General features: G+C 43.1%; 1 protein-coding gene across 1 annotated transcript in view; it reads right to left on the bottom strand.

Annotated features, from left to right (window-relative positions):
* Positions 1-17,787, bottom strand: part of LOC138447678 (adhesion G protein-coupled receptor E3-like) — a 1,605,711-nt gene that overhangs the window by 206,881 nt on the left and 1,381,043 nt on the right. Inside the window, exon 19 of the mRNA XM_069603942.1 lies at positions 3,343-3,511. Within this exon, the coding sequence (XP_069460043.1) occupies positions 3,343-3,511 (169 nt within the window). The remainder of the gene's footprint in view (positions 1-3,342; positions 3,512-17,787) is intronic.

Genomic DNA, 17,787 nt, shown 5'->3' with positions numbered 1-17,787 from the left:
CAGATTTAATGTAGAATTAGAGTAGGACGGGAAGGGTTACAATAGTTGCATATGGAATGACCCAGAGGATTTTAATAAATGGTCAGCACATTTAATATCGTATTGGGGTAGAAAGGGTAATTGCTATGGAAAAGGGCAAATGGCTATGCACTATGATATACATACTGCTAAACAAAAGCAGGAGATGAGGAGAAAACTTAGAAGAATTGAGATGAACAAATATTGTGTGTTTAAAAACACTGCAGCGAAAAAACTGAAAAACAGATATAAGAATTAGTTGAATCAACACACAGAGTAACTAAAGATAGCTATATGGCAAGCTGTCTTTAAAAGATTGGCGACCAATAATTCAAAACAATTGTGGACATTAATTAATAACCATACCACGTCTTTAGTATATTAACTTGCACTGGTCATAAATGAAAACATTTGGGTGAACTTCATCAAGGATATATTTACTGTGGAAATAAGTGATCCTTTCTTGGCTCCAACTAATAAGTGTGAGCTGGGAGTACTGGAAGAATCGGATATTGAGACCCAAATAAGATGCCTGAAGAACGCTGCTGCCCCTTGTCCGGATTGCATCACTAATATAACCATGAAAGATCATCCACTAATGTGGACCCAGACACTACTATATGCTATGCCAATTATACACTAACACAGAGTTAAGGATCAGATTAAATGGCATGGGGAAATACCCTAAAAATATATATCAGCTCATTTAGGCCTAAAGCAGGGCTGTGTGTTAGCACCTCTGCTATTCAAGCTTTTCATACCTAATAGGCCTTAAGCGTTGGAGAATATTACGCTTTTCTCTCTTAAATGGGCCAACAGACACATCAACATAATGGCCTACGCCAATGACATTATACTTATGGATCACACTCCCATTGGACTACAGAGAGCTTTAACCGCCCTGGCCAGCTACTCTCAAACCAATAGCCTGATTATGAATCTGAAGAAAACAAAAATTGATCTTCAGTAATAAATGGAGACACACAAGCACTTCACATATACCTTGGATAGAAAAGATTACCATATAAAATCAGCTTCAAATACATCTTGATCGAGCTAACCTGATGCAACCATATCAATTAGGCTTCAGACCCTACTGCGAGTCTGAGACAGGTACTCTACAGGTGGCGCATGATGCGTTATGAAAACTGGATGTGTGTGGATCCTGCCTGTTCTTTTAGACCTCTCAGCTGAATCTGGCACAGTACACCATGATGCAATCCTACTTAATAGGTGGGGTCCTGCCATCCTGGAGTCATTAACATCAGATGCAATTTGTGCAGATAGGGCATCCAGGTCCCCCTTACTGAAGAAACATGTGGGGTATCTCAGAGTTTAATATAGTTTCTGCTTCTGCTTAATATGTACATGGAACCAAATAAAATGTAAAAGGTGCGGTCTGCAGGAGATGCATGGAGACATGGCTCAGCTGCATTGAGGCGTGAATGGCTTCTGTGTCCCTGAATTGTAATCCTTTCTAGATAATATTTATGTCAATGTTTTCAGGGAAGAATGTGAATATGATCGAGGCGTGACTAAAGTCCATGGATTATTTCAGGCCCTTGCTTACAGCGGGTACCGAATTGCTAGATTTCTTTTTTGGCTCGTGCTTTGGATTTTAAGGTAGAAAAGAGAGCTAGAAAAGCTTTTTTCAATTGTTTATATTGAAGAAAAACGCTTTCTTCCAGCGAAAATGTTTGAGAGGGTAGTTCACACATTGTTACTTGCACAAGTGAAAGGCGGTCATGCTTAATTGATGCACATCCTAACAACCATGCTCCGAAGACTTATAACTGACATTAGGACCCGGGACGGGGCGTCAGTCAATGAGGGAGCTTGGAACAAGGCTGAATCCCTTGGTATAAGCTTGCGTTCCGCGCTCCCCCATGGCTCTGTGAACCTCGCCCTGGCCTACCTCGCTCCCTCCCATCTCCCCCAAATCACCTTAGCATCCGCAAGTAACTACACACGGGTGCTGGCGAAGACATCATTTTTTTTTAACAAGGACAAACTTACCTAATCTGTCTTGCAATGCCACATCGGAAACAGGGGTCCGTCTTCAGTGTTGATTCTGAATCTCCTGTTCCCGACGGGTAGTTACTCGCCGGTGCTAAAGGCGGTATTGAAGAGATGAGAGAGAGCAAGGTAGGCCAGATGGAATTTGCTCAGGCCCTTGACTTGGCCGGCAGGCCATTACCGAAATGGGTGGTCCACCGCTTCGGGGTATATATACCGCCTCAATAAGATATTGCATCCTGTGACAACAATGCTGATAACTTTCCAGTGGCTACCCATATTGTTTTTAAAATAGGCTGCCCTATTCATAATGCCATACATCAGGGAACAGCGTTGTATTTGGTGTAAAAACTAAATGTTTTGGGAGTTATAAGTGCAACACAAAGTAGGGAAAACTTACCACTGGAGATCCCACTTCAATAAAGAAATCTTCTTTAAGTTTGGATACCTATTTTGCAAGTTTTGAAAAAAATATCAAGACAGACTCTGAGGGACAGACCATGAGGGAAAGTGGATGACCTACCTCCAGAAAAGTGATGTGGGTACACTTCACTTCCATGCCTGTTTTACGGCAGCACTGTGTTGTGGCTGTAAAGTGACAGTAAAGGAATCACTGTCACTTTACAACCTTTTTTACCTCACTGCTGTACTGTATTGAGGCCTATAGTTATTTAGACAATATTTAGAGGCATAATAGCACTGCTGCCTGGACAGTAACTTAGGAAGTATTAGAAATGTCTATTTATTGACATACTAGCATGTGCCCTTACTTGTCTCTTGATGCTGCTATATATTAGAGACCACCTGCTAATTTGTTAATTTTGTTGTGAATGTTTTTAGAGTATATAAAATATTTTATATACATTTTTATGTAAAATATTTTGTCACTTTGGTTGCTTGCAATTCGCTGCTCCATTGGAGCTAGGCGCAAATATTATAAAACTGAAAAATAATAAAACATTTTTGAAAGATGAGTGGGGACTTAAGTGAGTGTGGGTAAATGTAAGTGGTTAATGGATATTTGTGAATGCTATCTGCAGGAGTAAGTGCTGTGGGTCTAAACAGCTGGTGTGTTACTAGAGATTAGATGAGGGTGGTGGCTTGAGTGGCTTTGAGCGTGTGGGGCTGCAATTGGCTGGTTACAAGAAGGTAGTTAATTCATATAAGGTGCTTATATCAAGGGAAATACAGAAAGAGAGTAAGAGAAGAAACAATTATATATTTAATGAAATTGTCATGAAGAGCAGAGATGATGATATAATGATGAAGCCAAGCTTGCTTCTAATTACAGGAAGGAAGTATCATTACCTGTTTATTTAGGATACAGTGAACCAAGAAGATGAAGGGTCCCTGCAGGCAGTTGATGATGGTGAATAGATAAGCCATGACAGTGGAGGCACTGCCGATCTGAAAGAGGCCAATAATCCAGGTACAGCCCAGGATGAGGAGCTGAGCGCTGGCTTTAAAGGTCAGAAGCCTGAAATAAAAATAGAGGTTGAGCGTCAGCGTGCATGGTGTGAACTCTTGCAAACACAGCTTCTGAATGTAGCAATATGACAAACAGTCCGTCTTTACTGTCTACCCTTGACCACGTCTGTTTCCATCTCGATCTTCAAAGCCTGAGGAAAGTTAGGAGCATTAACACACATGACCCAAACCCTGGGAGTATAATAAGTAGAGTAGGTGTCCCTGAAATCTTGTTGTCAGACCAATGTGGTGTAATATATACCAATCTATTTCTCTCTCTCTATCTCTGCTGCGGTTCTGAAAGATCCTCTAAGAGAACAGAGGCTGCAGGGTCTACAATTGCGCTTGCTTATTTTTTATTTTTTGGCAATTCTTTTTGGTTTTGCATACTGTAACAAATGCAAGGGTTCAACTGCCAACATGCAAAATTAAACCATGACTTGGTGCCCACATAAGATAAAGGTAATTGATTTTAATCGAAAGTAAGAATTTTCCAGGATACCTCTAGTAAAATGCACACCTGACTACGAGACTCGCACCTCCATAGGAAGAGACAGAGATTTAAAGCTAGACAGAGCCTGAGGGAGAAAATGAAAGAGACAGAGAGAAAAAGGGAGAGCAAAAAGAGAATGTTTGAGAGATACAGAGAGAGATAGCAAGAGAACGAGAGGGAGAGAGCGCTATATGGGTGTACCTTACGCCAGGTAAAGCTGATATGATGTTATTTCTACCACAACTTGCCCATCACTAGCATGCCTCTGCTAAGATCTTTTTTCTAGGTTTGCCCACAACCTTTATTAAGGGAGCTGCCTCTGATTCATCTACACAGCATGTATTAGCCACCTCGCTCTATCCTCACAGTGAAATCCACAGTAAGGGGGCAGGAGCACATCAATGCATGTTCATTCAGGGGCTCAGCCATGTACTTCTACAGTACAACAGACAGCCGGGGATAACATCTGATATCAGTGCTCCTTCAGACAATGGGGTCCGAGACTGAAGGGGCAACACCAGAGTCACACACCGGTGGCTGAGCCATGCTTATTTTCTATACTTCTCACCTCTTCTCTGACCTGCATGGATTAGGTGGATGATGTGTTAAGGATTCCAATCAGACGTCACACACTGGACCAGGACACTTGGTCTTAGCCTGGGATGTGGTGTCAATAGGAATGCTTTCTCTTTATTTTCTACGAATTCAAATTGAGATGGCACACAACCCATCTCACACCTCCCTTTTTTTCTTTTTTTTTAAATGACTTGTATATAATCGAGTGCCGATTTTTGCAAGGTCTAGCGCAGATCAATCAGCATAGTGGGAGAAAAAAAAGTTTCATGTTTCAAGTTTCGAGTTTCAAGTTTTTGAGCTGACAGACAGTGGCGGCAAATAGTTTGTATACAGAGCGTGGCAAAGAAACCATTGGCTATTCGCTCTAAGCTTTACGAGTACTGGATCGCAGTTTTAGTCCGAATGGACCTTTTTAAAAGCCGCTTCTAATAACTTTGCCGTAATAGTAGACTATTTAGTGTTTTCTCCGGCGATCAGGCGGAACCACCATACTTCTTCTGCCATGTCCAAGTCAGCCCATAACGGAGTCAAATATGCTGATCGCTCTTGTCTCATCACGGGGCAGTGTAGGAGGAGATGCCGTAGGGTTTCCTTTTGTTTTGGGTTCTCGCACAGTCTGTAATCGCTGGTGTTTGTCTGCATTCTGATGGCTAAGATCTCACGGGTATGGAGAAGGTTCAAGCGGGCTCTCATGAAGGTTTCCATCAGTTGTTTGTCGGGAAATTTCAAGCAGTAGACCACTGGAATTTTTAGTTTGTTGAAAGTAGGGATTATGATCCAGTCTTAGCATTCTATTTTGAATTTAATTCTTTGCGGGTTTCCTTTCAGGTCGTCTTCAGTACAAGCTAGATCGTTCAGTTTGTTCTTTTGGTCCTCTGCCCATGTATTTAGTGTTTTACATTTCTTCTTTTTGATTTCTTCGGCAATGATCCTATAGATAGGAAGGCGGTCTTGCAGTAAAGTTTTTCTGTATAGTTGCATGGTACTCATCTCTACGATTGCAACTAATGACAGTAGACCCGATTCCCATCTGAGGCCGGCCATTGAGACCGAATTGGGGAGGCCGAGCACTTACCTCCACAAATATCCTTCGAGTTTGGGCTATAATGAAGATGGCATGTTTTTAGTGGCGTCCACCCCGTAGGTCAAAGTTGGTCACACTTTGCCCTTATAGAAGTAAATAACAGGTAGTAAAGATGAAGGGGACCCTCGAATGTGGAAACAAGGCACAATCACCACACACGACCTGATACGCCATACACAAGGTTGTTTTCCCAAAATCTAGGGTTTATTGCAAAGCAAATAGTCTCAGTTGGCCAAATGGTCCTATGCCCTGCGACGTGTGTCTAACAGACCTCGGGGGACGCAAGAGAGCGAGGATCGTACATCAGTTACATATGTACAAAATGAGCATCTTACAATCAGTAATGACACACTCGATGCCGCCCCTAATTCATTCCCTTTGAATTAGAGGCGATGATTGACCATTGTGATGAATATGACACCTCAGACCATTATATTTAGCAACAGTTTGCAATCTCGGACTTACAGACACCATTCTTTATTTAAAAGAACACAGTGCTTCTGTTTTCATGGACAAGCTGTGTGTAGGGGAATGGCACATTCCAGGCCTTGTTATCTCCTGGTTTCTATTCACGCCCTGGAGGTCAGCTTGTTCTCTGGGGCCTTACAGCGCTCAAGAGGGGGTGCCGCAAAGAAGAGCATAATTCAAACCTTTTAATATTAGTTTCGTACTTTGCTATTCCTTTAGGGAGATTCGCTGGCATCTGTGTACTGATTAGAATGCCATGCTCCTTGTCTCCAAAGATATGTGAATGAGGGAACCGGGCATTTCTGTCTGATTTTCGGCGTTATGTTTCAACACGTCTTTAATAACCTTGGACCATTGAAGCAGAATAATATCTCAGTTAAGCAGTTTTACATGAGGCAAAGAGGCAGCGTTAAAGAGAACAGAGAGAAAACAAAATGGTGCTTCTGATCATCTTAAAATGGCCTCACTTTATTTAAGCTAATGACTATATATTCTTAACACTGTAATGAGGCGGTTGGTCTTCGGCCAACTAATTATCCTACATTGCCTTTCGTTCGAGGGGTATCTAATTTTTCTAGACTGACAAACCCTCCTCTTGGCTGTATGCCAAACGCCTCATCCATACATTGCATCCTCTTATGACCAGGTGTTTAGATCAGATTCGGAATCTGATTCGAACTCTGACTCACGTACCCTCGTCTCCTCCACATTGTCGTCAATATCGATTGCCATGAATTCTTTAATGGGTTTTGATTCATTGATATTATTGCTATTATGAGTGTTTGGTCTAGTAGTGTTTTTTCTTTCTACCATTTGTACACATTCTTCACTAATTTTTGTGCATACTATAGGGAGACAATGCATGCAACAACAACACATCATGAATATTCCCAATATTGCTATCAAGATTGCAAATAGTTTCCATCCCCAGGATTGTAACACTTCCCAAAACCAGGAGCTTATATTCCTTTCTCAACCTCCTTCAGGGGGGTGAAGATCAGAGCTCAAAACATGCAATTTTCTTATCGCTTTGAAAATCGTGGGGGAGGAGTCGCTTACGAATACGCAATAGGCTGATCCCACGATTTTGCAACCACCACCGCGATCAGCTAAGATTACATCGAGAGCCATTCTATTTTGTAGTGAAATTAATCTAATTCCTTTTTCCTCAAGGGTCATATTATATAATATGTCGGTTGTTCCGTTTATTGTTTCTTCTAGTATTCTGGACAGTCGTCTTATATTATAAGAGTTTATTGCTTGGCCCCAAAATGGTATGAATGATTTTGCTATGTCCTCTATAATTAAACCTCCTTCAATAATTCGGCAAGATCGTGACCTGGTCAATTTGACTATGTCTGCTGTTTTTGAAAGGAACACCCCAGGGAATAATAATCCTAAATAACAAGTACCTCCCCATTTCCTAGGTAACCAAGGATATGCTTTTTCTTCACATATAAAATACACAGGATCCCCAACATAAACTGGCTCAACCTCTTTCTCCAGGAATGCTATGTTCATGCATCTAGCAGATGTCCCTACTGAATAGGAACCCCTCTTTTTCAGGCAAAAGGGCACTGAACGTGGACTATATTCCACTGGATAGGAAGGGGGTACCGTGTGCTTATTTCCTTCTTGTTTCATTTGGAATGTTATTACAGATGATTTATAAGGCACAAACAATCTATCCTGTGGCATTGTTACTGGTGTAACCAATCGTGTTCTGCGAAATATGGAGCAACTGACTGGCTTTATGATCACTTCCTCAAATTCATTCATGTTTGGTCCATCCAATTTGCCATTTTCACTTTCGTTCCATTTCCCATAATATAAGGCACTCAGAGAGGCATAGCATGCAGAGGTCAATGGCAGGGGCTGTACATACCATCCGATTCCCTTACAACCATGCTGTGGCAAGTGGGCACAAACCCAACAATTGTTTTTTCTTAGTATTGAGTATGTCATGTTCATCATTAATAGTAATGTGTTGTTCCCATACCCTTCCCTATGTCTCTCTTCCATTGGGGACAAGGTATAGGAAATCACATGAACTGGACTTTTCGTTGTGGAAATGTTTATGACAGGTAAGAGTACTTCTATAGGGTGCATTTGGGCCAGTATACTCATTATACACATTATTATTGTTAGGCCCAACATACAATTCTTTCGACCATTCCCTTTTTGTACCCTTCTATGCGTTATATTTAACTCATTATCAGCATTGGTGCAGGAGGGGACGTGCGTTGGTTCCGGCATCTTTCCTCGTCGTTCATCTTCTTCAGCCGTGTTCGTTGTGAATGTCTCTTGTTGATGCGATTGCTGGGCTGCCAGTTAGTTCGATAAGTGTCTGCAGTTTATTTATGCCAGCTCTTAGCAGCCTGGGTTGCTATTACATTAGGCAAGATCTCCGTGCATCTGCACATCGCTCCAAAGCTCCAGAGCAGTTATCAATTGCCTTTTGTACCATTGTGCGCCCCGTATGTCTGCACGGGTTCAGGACACATGGATTTTATATCAGCACAGAGGAGTCACGCTTATCGGGCTGTCTGTTTTGCACAACCCTCACATCGCTTTCCTCTAGGCCTCCGGTTCCTACTTCATCCGAGAATAGGAAACAGAGGCAACACATTCACGAATAGATGTAGAGATGTGATCACTCCTTTTTTCTGCTCCGCAAGTTATACCGATTTGCTCCCGGTATCGTGTGAACGACAAATAGTGCGGGTGCACTTCCGGACTCGAGCTTGGAGTCAGCCTGGGACGCAATGACAGATGATGATGGGCACCCAGGCAACGATGCAGGCTGTGGCGCAACAGAGGATGGTGGGCGCCACAGAGGTATACTCTTGGTGTTGGCCAGCAGTGATGCAGAATCTGCTGGACAACGTTGGGGCATTCTTTGCCCTTCCTCTTTTATTGCAATCTCATCAGGCTTTGTTTTAGGATCAGGCAGTTTCTGTGGCAAAGAACTGGCAGGTGTTTCTTTCGTTCCTGGAACCGCTGTTTCTTTCTGTTCGTCGTCCCGATCAGTCAATGTGTCAAGTGGCGGCGGGACTTTCTTGGCATGCGTGGCATGTATCCACGCCTTTCTTCCCTCCACCCGTATTGCTGTCTGAGTAGTCAGGAGGATCTGGTAGGGCCCACACCACCTGGGTGCTAACGATGACTTCCGCTCAAAATTCTTTATCAATACCCAGTGTCCCGCCTCCAGTGCGTGTCCTGGGCCGGTGTATCATATGGGTAACGCCTCCTGCACCTGCTGATGAATCAAACGCAATTTCTGCATTAACAGATTACAATAAATGCTGAGTACAGGGTATTCTACTTCCCTCAGTCTTTTCGGCTGAGGTGCACACCAAACATTCACCGGCCTCCCTATAACAATCCCGTACGGGGAAAGCCCAGTCCTTTCCTGCACAGATGTTCGCATACACAGTAATGCTATTGACAATGCATCCACCCAACTTAGCTTGCTGCCTGCACAGATCTTGCTTATTTTGGATTTGAGTATGCCGTTGTGACGTTCAATAAGTCAGGCATTCATGGGATGTCTGGAACAATGGAATCGCTTATCGATTTGGAGACCTGCACAAATCTGTAATATTACTGCACCCACAAAATGCGGGCCGTTATCTGACCATATGACACTGGGCAGACCAAAACGGGAAAAGTATTCCTTCAACATCACTTTTGCGGTACTTATGGCCGTACAGTCCTTCAAGGTATACACTTCTACCCATTTACTGAAAGCACATACAACCACTAGGACATACTTCAAGTTTTGACATCTCTCCATTTCTATGAAATCAAAATGCATTACCTCGAATGGCATAGAGGGAGGGCCAAAACTGCCTGTTGGAGCCACCGTTCCTTTTCCCACATTATGTTGTAGACACGTGATACAATTCTGTACCAACCTCACGGCATTCTTTTTTATGAGTGGATTTTCCCAGACTGTGGCTAAATGTTGAATTATTTTCTTCGCGCAGATATGTGTGGGGCTGTGAGCCATTGTGACCATTGCATTTACATAGGCATTGGGCAACATCCAATTCCCGCTCTTCTTATCCACCCAACATCCCTCCAGATCTAATTCTGCAGAGCCCTCAGCCCACACTTGGATTTCATCAACAGTGGCTTCCACCTGCATATCTTTGACGGTGACAATTCCATTCTCTATTATACAGGGCACTTCCTCCGACTGTACTGTTAACATTTTTGTATTCAAATCAGTGATAGTTTGTTTTGCAATCCTGTCTGCAAATGCGTTTCCCTCTCCCACCTTGCATGTTACCTTTTTATGCGCTTCACATTTCACTATCGCCAAGTGCTTTGGACACGTAAGTGCATACAGCAATCGTACAATCAAAGGGCCATGTTGGATCCTAGCCCCGTGTGATGTTAGAAACCCTCTCTCGGCCTACAGTCGGCCGAAGTTATGAACCACGCCAAAGGCGTATTGGCTGTCAGTATATATATTTACACTCAGATTCTCAGAAATCTCACAGGCTCTCGTTAAGGCAATTAATTCTGCTGCTTGGGCGGAGTTGTAAGGAATTCTTTTGCTTTCTACAATGCTCCTTAATGTGGTGATGGCATATGCGGCAGTTGATGTGCCATCAGGTAATTTAAAGCAGGAACCATCACAAAACAGTTCTCCATCTGGTTCTTTTAGTGGGGTATCACTTAAATCAATTCTCCCTTTTGTTTCTTCCTCAGTTACCATTAAGCAATCATGGGGAGGTATTTCATTTTCACCAGAGTTTTTTCCAGGCATTGGCATTAATTCTGCTGGATTCAAAGCGCTACACCTCATAATTTGGATGTGGGGGGCAAACAGCACAATTTCATATCTAGTCAATCTAGCAGAGGTGAGGCGTTGCGTCTGCGTTCTATTGAGTAGAACGTCTATGGCATGCGGCACCATCAAGATTAAGGTGTGCCCCAATACTATCCCTTCTGTTTGTTTCACTGACGCAGCAGCCGCTGCAACAGTTCGCAAACATCGTGGTAATGCGCGTTCTACAGGGTCCAGGGTGGAAGAAAAATAACCGCACAGCCTATTTCTTCCACCTTGTTCCTGTGTTAACACAAATAACGCACAGCCTTCACTTTCATACACAAACAACCTAAAAACTTTTTCATAATTTGGCGTGCCCAAATCTGGAGCAGAACACAGTACAGACTTGAGCAAATCAAATGCTTTCTGACATTCGTCATTCGACGGCAAAGGCATCACAACATCCTTCTTTGTCAACTCCACCATTGGTTTCACAATTATAGCAAAATTCGCAATCCATTTAAGGCAATAGGAAGCCATGCCTATTATAGCTCTGACTCCTTTCTGTGTCTTTGGAATAGGCATACCAGAAATGCTCTCTATTATCTCTGGCGTTAGTCTTATCCCTTCTTTTGAAAGTAGGTAACCCAAATAAGCTACTTCTTTCTGACAATACTGGAATTTATTTAAGCTTGCTTTATGGCCATGTGCAACTAGATGGATCAATAACAAGACAGTACTTTTTTTACAAATCTCTTCCGTGTCAGTGGCGATCAATAGGTCATCAATGTATTGTAGCAATACACAACCTGCCGGTAATTCTAGCATATCTAGCTGTTCTTTTAATGCTCTACTGTATATACTCAGACTTTCTGTGTAGCCTTGTGGAATGTGTGTGAATGTGAACGATCGTCCTCCTAAAGTGAAGGCAAACAAACATCTGCTTTCTTTATGTACCGGAATGCTGAAGAAAGCATTCTTCAAATTGATAACACTAAAGTATTCTGCCGAGGCAGGAATCATTGTCAAAATTGTGGAAACATCTGGAACAAACGGGAATTGGGGATTCACTGCTTTGTTTAATGCACGCAAATCAATTATAAAATGGTACGGTACCTCATTACCCCCTTTTTTATACACTGGAAGAATCGGCTGTTACATCTATTGCCTGTCATCTCTTCAATCACTCCCAATTTCACCCAATCGGAAACAATACTTTTCAATCCTTTCTCTCCTGCTGCTGAAATGTTATACTGCGGAATGCGCGGTAGCGTTACTCTTTCTTTTAAAACATTTTCACTGGCTCTATTTTCAAGCATCCCACATCATTGTCATTCATAGCCCAAATGCAAGCTGGCACCTCACTCAATACCCCTGTTAAAGGTTTTGACACAAATTCAGATCTTGGCACATTCTGGGGAGAAATGGTCGAAAATACCCCATCTGGTGTACAGTGGATAACTGCACTTAATTCTTTAAATAGATTCAATCCTAAAAGACTTTCCCCACAATCCTCTGTTAGAAGAAATGGACAATGTTCAGGAAAATGGCCTATTGTTACTGCTACTGGTTTGGACTCAGGATTTATTACCGGGGTACCTGCGAACCCTACTGAAATATTTTTTCGCCCCGACAGTGGTATATCTGGAACCAAGTGATGGTCTATCGAGCACTTTTGTGCCCCCGTATCCACGAGGAATCTATGCTCTTCATTCCCGCCTTTCATTTCTACGTAGGGTCCTTTCTGATTCACGGGAATAGATACTGGTTCCAACCCCTGTCTTGGGCTGTCCTATTGGGGTAACAACACATAATCCGAAGTGTAGTCACTGCTATTATTGTAGTATGCACACGAATGAGTATCGAAAATGTTCCCGCCTCTTCCTCTATTTCCATTTTGCATACCCTGGTGATTTTGATTCTGGGTAAAAGCAGTTTGATTCGGAGCCTGGCCTTGATTCTGTGCACTATTCCCTTGACTATTTTGGTGCTGCTGCATATGGTTTCTGTTGTAGCCATTTGCTCCTGGGTGCCCTCTGTGCTGTCTTCTCTGAACGTACCCACCTCTATTTTGTAAGTGCAGACATTGCGCTCGCCAGTGTCCTTCCTCCCTGCAATACGCACATTGATTTAATCCCAAGGGCCCACCGTGCATGTTCAAATTACTCCTGCCGCGTGCATTTCCCCTTCCCCTGTTGTGTCCTGATACTTGCTGGAGTAACGTTTTCAAATTTGTTCTTTCCTTCGCTTCCCTCTCTTTCTCTGTATTCACTCGATTCTCAAAATATTGGGCCATGTGCAATACCTCACTTAATGTTTTTGCTTGCCATGCACTTTCTGATGTCATTATTAGATTTTGAATCGGAAGTATTAATCCTCTCACATATTTATCTACAAATAACCTTTTTCCCGCTTCCGTGCTTGCATCCTGCCCACTGAAGTCTGTAAATACTTCCTCAAATCTGTTAAAATAATCTGTAGCCAGCTTGTCCTTACCTTGGATACATGCAGTCAATTTATCCCATTGAATTATTTTCTCTGGGACGAATTATTACAATTTTTGTACTATTCGTGTCGGCAATGCTATCATATTCGGCCCCGGTTTTGCACCTACTTCTTTATTTTTATCCTCCTGTACTAAATTTGCCCAAGGTGCACCGTAGGCCGTCTCATCATCTACCTTTCTTATTCGTTTCCATATGTCTGCTGGCAGGATTACTGGGAATATTAGATCTATATCACTCATAGTGAACACTGATGATTGCAATAAAGACTCTACTTCTTTATAGAAGCCTGCTGGATGCTTCCGTATATCAGGGATTGTTTGTTTTATGTTATTCACTTCCTGTCTAGAGAAGGGGACATGCACATATTGGGCTGTATAATGTGCTGGAGTTACCTGAGCTGGTGTAGTACCTACCGCAGGAATCTCTACCTTCGGTATAAAGGTAGGGGGTACTTCCCTCATAGGGAATGCTGCGCTCACTGTTCCTCCTCCTCTCTCATATGCAACAATATTCCCAGATCGAGGGATTAGGCTGTCTCTCCCGTCCCTCGTTCCAATGCCCTCTTATAGACTGTCATTGTCTCGGGGGGGCTGGCTTTCTTTTCTCTTATATCTCTGTCTAACAGATATTCAACCATTGTCTGTAGTGCTTTCCTTTTCATCGGCAAAGAATATTCATCAAATATTCCATGTATTTCAATTGCGGGAATACTAGGATCTGAAATCCATCTTAACGCTTCCTGTATGCATACTTTCATCCTAGCACCAGCCTGTCCTGCTGACGGCAAGAATCGCTGCTGTCTATTGGGTACCGCTTCTTTTCTACCCCTCTCAATATCCTTCCTCTTATACTCCGGTGTGGCAAGTATTTCAGCATATTCTTCATCAAGTTCATTCTTAAATTCAAAAAGTCGGTTCACATGCTCTCTTATTTCTTCATCTCTCCCTCTACAATGGGCTAATGCATTCAAATCCAACAACCGTTGTGGCGGTAACCTTCCAATTAACTTTTTCCATTGTGCCGACAAATACTCCCCCATGCATTCCAACAATACCTGTCTTTCATTGCTCCTCCTGAAATCATACATTGACGCTAACGTTGCTGTCTCATCATTCTCGTCTATATACATTTCTGCCTGTTCTTGCAACTCTCGCTTTCTCTCCTTGCTGATCGCACTGCGGGTCACTCTCACACATTCACTTTGTCCTGCTCTCTCCTCGCTTTGTTCGAGTTCGCTTATTGGGGGAGCTGTCGGAACAGAGACACCCTGTTGGGCGGGAGGTGCAGAGAAGGAAATGAAAGCGGGAGATGTCTGTTGGGGCTGTGATAATTGCGAAACACTTGGGGTTGGCTGCGCGGTTACTGGTACAGCCTCTGGCTGTGCTGGGGTTGGGAGGGGCTGAGTAACAGGAGGGGGTTGAACGGCAGCTACTGACGTAGTCTTTTCAGTCTCTCCCCTCGGGCCTTGTTTTGTTTCAGTTAATATTTTATTTATCAATTCATCTGATGAGTGTAACTCTCTTTGTGGATATATTTTTTCAATATTCAACTGATCGCGTCTCTATTCCTTCCTCAAACTATTACTCCACTCCTCCTCCTCCTTCTCCTCAGCCTTTTCCGCTTTCGACTTATGCCTATGCGCATGTTTCTCTCTACTTCTAAATCGGAGCATTGCTTCCCTTCTCCAGTCCCTAAGGATATCAAGTGCCGCAGGGCGTGTTTTCTTACTTATCAGAACCTTTTCCAGGTTATCTATCCGGTCCATCTCAAAACTCCCATTCCTCGGCCACTGCAGATCTTCCTGCTTTCTGGTTTGCTTATGCCAAATTTCACAAAACATTATCGCTCCCACACCATACTTCACATACATATCATAAGCTGGCGTTCCCCCTGGAGGCGTGACCTGGCCAGTTTCCAAAGATTGTTTGCCGCAGCGGAAAAAACCCGCTAGGGCGGACAATACCCCAGGCATGTTTTAACCTTACCCTTGGCTAATCAAACTTACTCTGGGTGTTTGATTTTGCAAAATCAACTCTCAACCAATATCAGGATTACTTATGAATCGGGGCACGACTCACCTGATTAGTCAATTTGCCTTTTCAAGGCACAATTTGTCCGTATACTGACGCAACCAATGACGTTGTGTCTGTGTATCTTGGCTCTGCCTCGTTTCGGGACCCTTGCCTCCTTGTTCACTGCCACGCACGTCGATCAAGGATCAGCTGTGTGCAGATCTGCAAAGGAGTCTCATCGCTTACGCAGGGGCAACCCGAACACCTCTTGATCCCGGCTCGGTCGTTCCCGTCCTCGCCGTTATTACCACCTTGATTATTTTGCAACGTACACGATGGAACAAGTGGGGGAGGGTCCCTATTAAGGCGCCAACTTGAAGGGCCCCTGAGGGACCCTTGAATGTGGAAACAAGGCACAATCACCACACACGAACTGATACACCAGACACAAGGTTGTATTCGCAAAATCTAGGGTTTATTGCAAAGCAAATAGTCTCAGTTGGCCAAATGGTCCTACGCCCCGCGACGTGTGTCTAACAGACCTCAGGGGACGCAAGAGAGCGAGGATCGTACATCAGTTACATATATACAAAATGAGCATCTTACAATCAGTAATGACACACTCGATGCCGCCCCTAATTCATTCCCTTTGAATTAGAGGCGATGATTGACCATTGTGACGAATATGACACCTCAGACCATTATATTTAGCAACAGTTTACAATCTCGGACTTACAAACACCATTCTTTATTTAAAAGAACACAGCGCTTCTGTTTTCATGGACAAGCTGTGCGTAGGGGAATGGCACATTCCAGGCCTTGCTATATCCTGGTTTCTATTCACGCCCTGGAGGTCAGCTTGTTCTCTGGGGCCTTACAGCACTCAGGAGGGGGGGCCGCAAAGAAGAGCATAATTCAAACCTTTTAATATTAGTTTTGTACTTTGCTGTTCCTTTAGGGAGACTCGCTGGCATCTGTGTACTGATTAGAATGCCATGCTCCTTGTCTCCAAGGATATGTGAAGGAGGGAACCGGGCATTTCTGTCTGACTTTCGGCATTATGTTTCAACACGTCTTTAATAAACTTGGACCATTGAAGCAGAATAATATCTCAGCGAAGCAGTTTTACAAGAGGCAAAGAGGCAGCGTTAAAGAGAAGAGAGAAAACAAAATGGCGCTTCTGATCATCTTAAAATGGCCTCACTTTAGTTAAGCTAATGACTATATATTCTTAACACTGGAATGAGGCTGTTGGTCTTCGGCCAACTAATTATCCTACATTGCCTTTCGTTCGAGGGGTATTTAATTTTTCTAGACTGACAAAGAGACCTTTCCATATTTTTTATCAATGGTTCTCATTTGGGCCGCAAGGTTCTTCATTTTGTCCCACAAGATCTGCTGCATTTATTGCTCTTTTGTTGATCCATCAAGTGTCACTCCAAGGTATTTGAAGTACGGCAGCACTGCTATTTTCACGCCGTTCAAAAACCAGTTTAGGTTGTTTTTGTTCTTGTAGGGATGTTTTCCCAGAATCATAATCTTTGTCTAAGATTTGTTGATTACTAGGTTGTTTGCTTCCATGTAGATGACAAGGTTGGTTAGCTGACGCTGGAGGCTTATATGAGTCTGATCTAATAGGATCATGTCATCCGAGTAAAGGATACGTGAGACCGGGACGTTGCCTATTTTCGGAGGGAATTCTTGAATCGTTGTCTCTGAATCCTTATAGTTGCCCAGAAAGGCAACAAACAGGGCTGGTGCAAGCGGCCACCCCTGCTTGACCCCTCATTCCGATGATATTTCGTTTGACAAAAGACCTTTACGGTTCAGGTGAACCCGCAATTTTGTTTGCGCGCGTACTGCCATTACAGGGTCCAAATTTCCGCTGGGCAGTTCCAAGCTTTTAGTTTATTCGACAGGATACCTCTGTCAACCTTGTCGAATGCCTGAGACAAGTCCACAAAGGCCAAGAAGACTGTTGGAGCGCCCTGTTTGATTTTTGATTTTATTATGTTAAGCAGTAAGATGTTCACTGCAGTGCTTCAAATTTTTTGAAATCCCATCTGGAAAGGGTCTGCACTTGGCGTTCTGGACCATTTTTGAAAGTGATGCAGTAGCAGAGTTCCAAAAATGTTGCCAATAATGTCTAAAAGAGCGATCGGGAGGTAGTTCGCCGGGTCCTCTATGTTGCCCCTCTTGAAAATCAGAACCACGACAGCTTGCATCCATGAAGTAGGAATTTGTTTAGTTTTTCTACAGTGAGTGAAGATTAGGCTAATAAATTTGGTCCATTCCTCAATGTGCTGTTTTAGGTCGATATTCGTTAGCCCGTCTGGTCCCGGGGCTCTTGATGTTTTGAGTTTTCT

Source organism: Ambystoma mexicanum, chromosome 3q (assembly GCF_040938575.1).
Source record: "Ambystoma mexicanum isolate Mex_15411 chromosome 3q, UKY_AmexF1_1, whole genome shotgun sequence".
Taxonomy (NCBI): domain Eukaryota; kingdom Metazoa; phylum Chordata; class Amphibia; order Caudata; family Ambystomatidae; genus Ambystoma; species Ambystoma mexicanum.
Note: the sequence above shows the minus strand (reverse complement) of the source record. Positions and strands in the feature narration are given on the sequence as shown.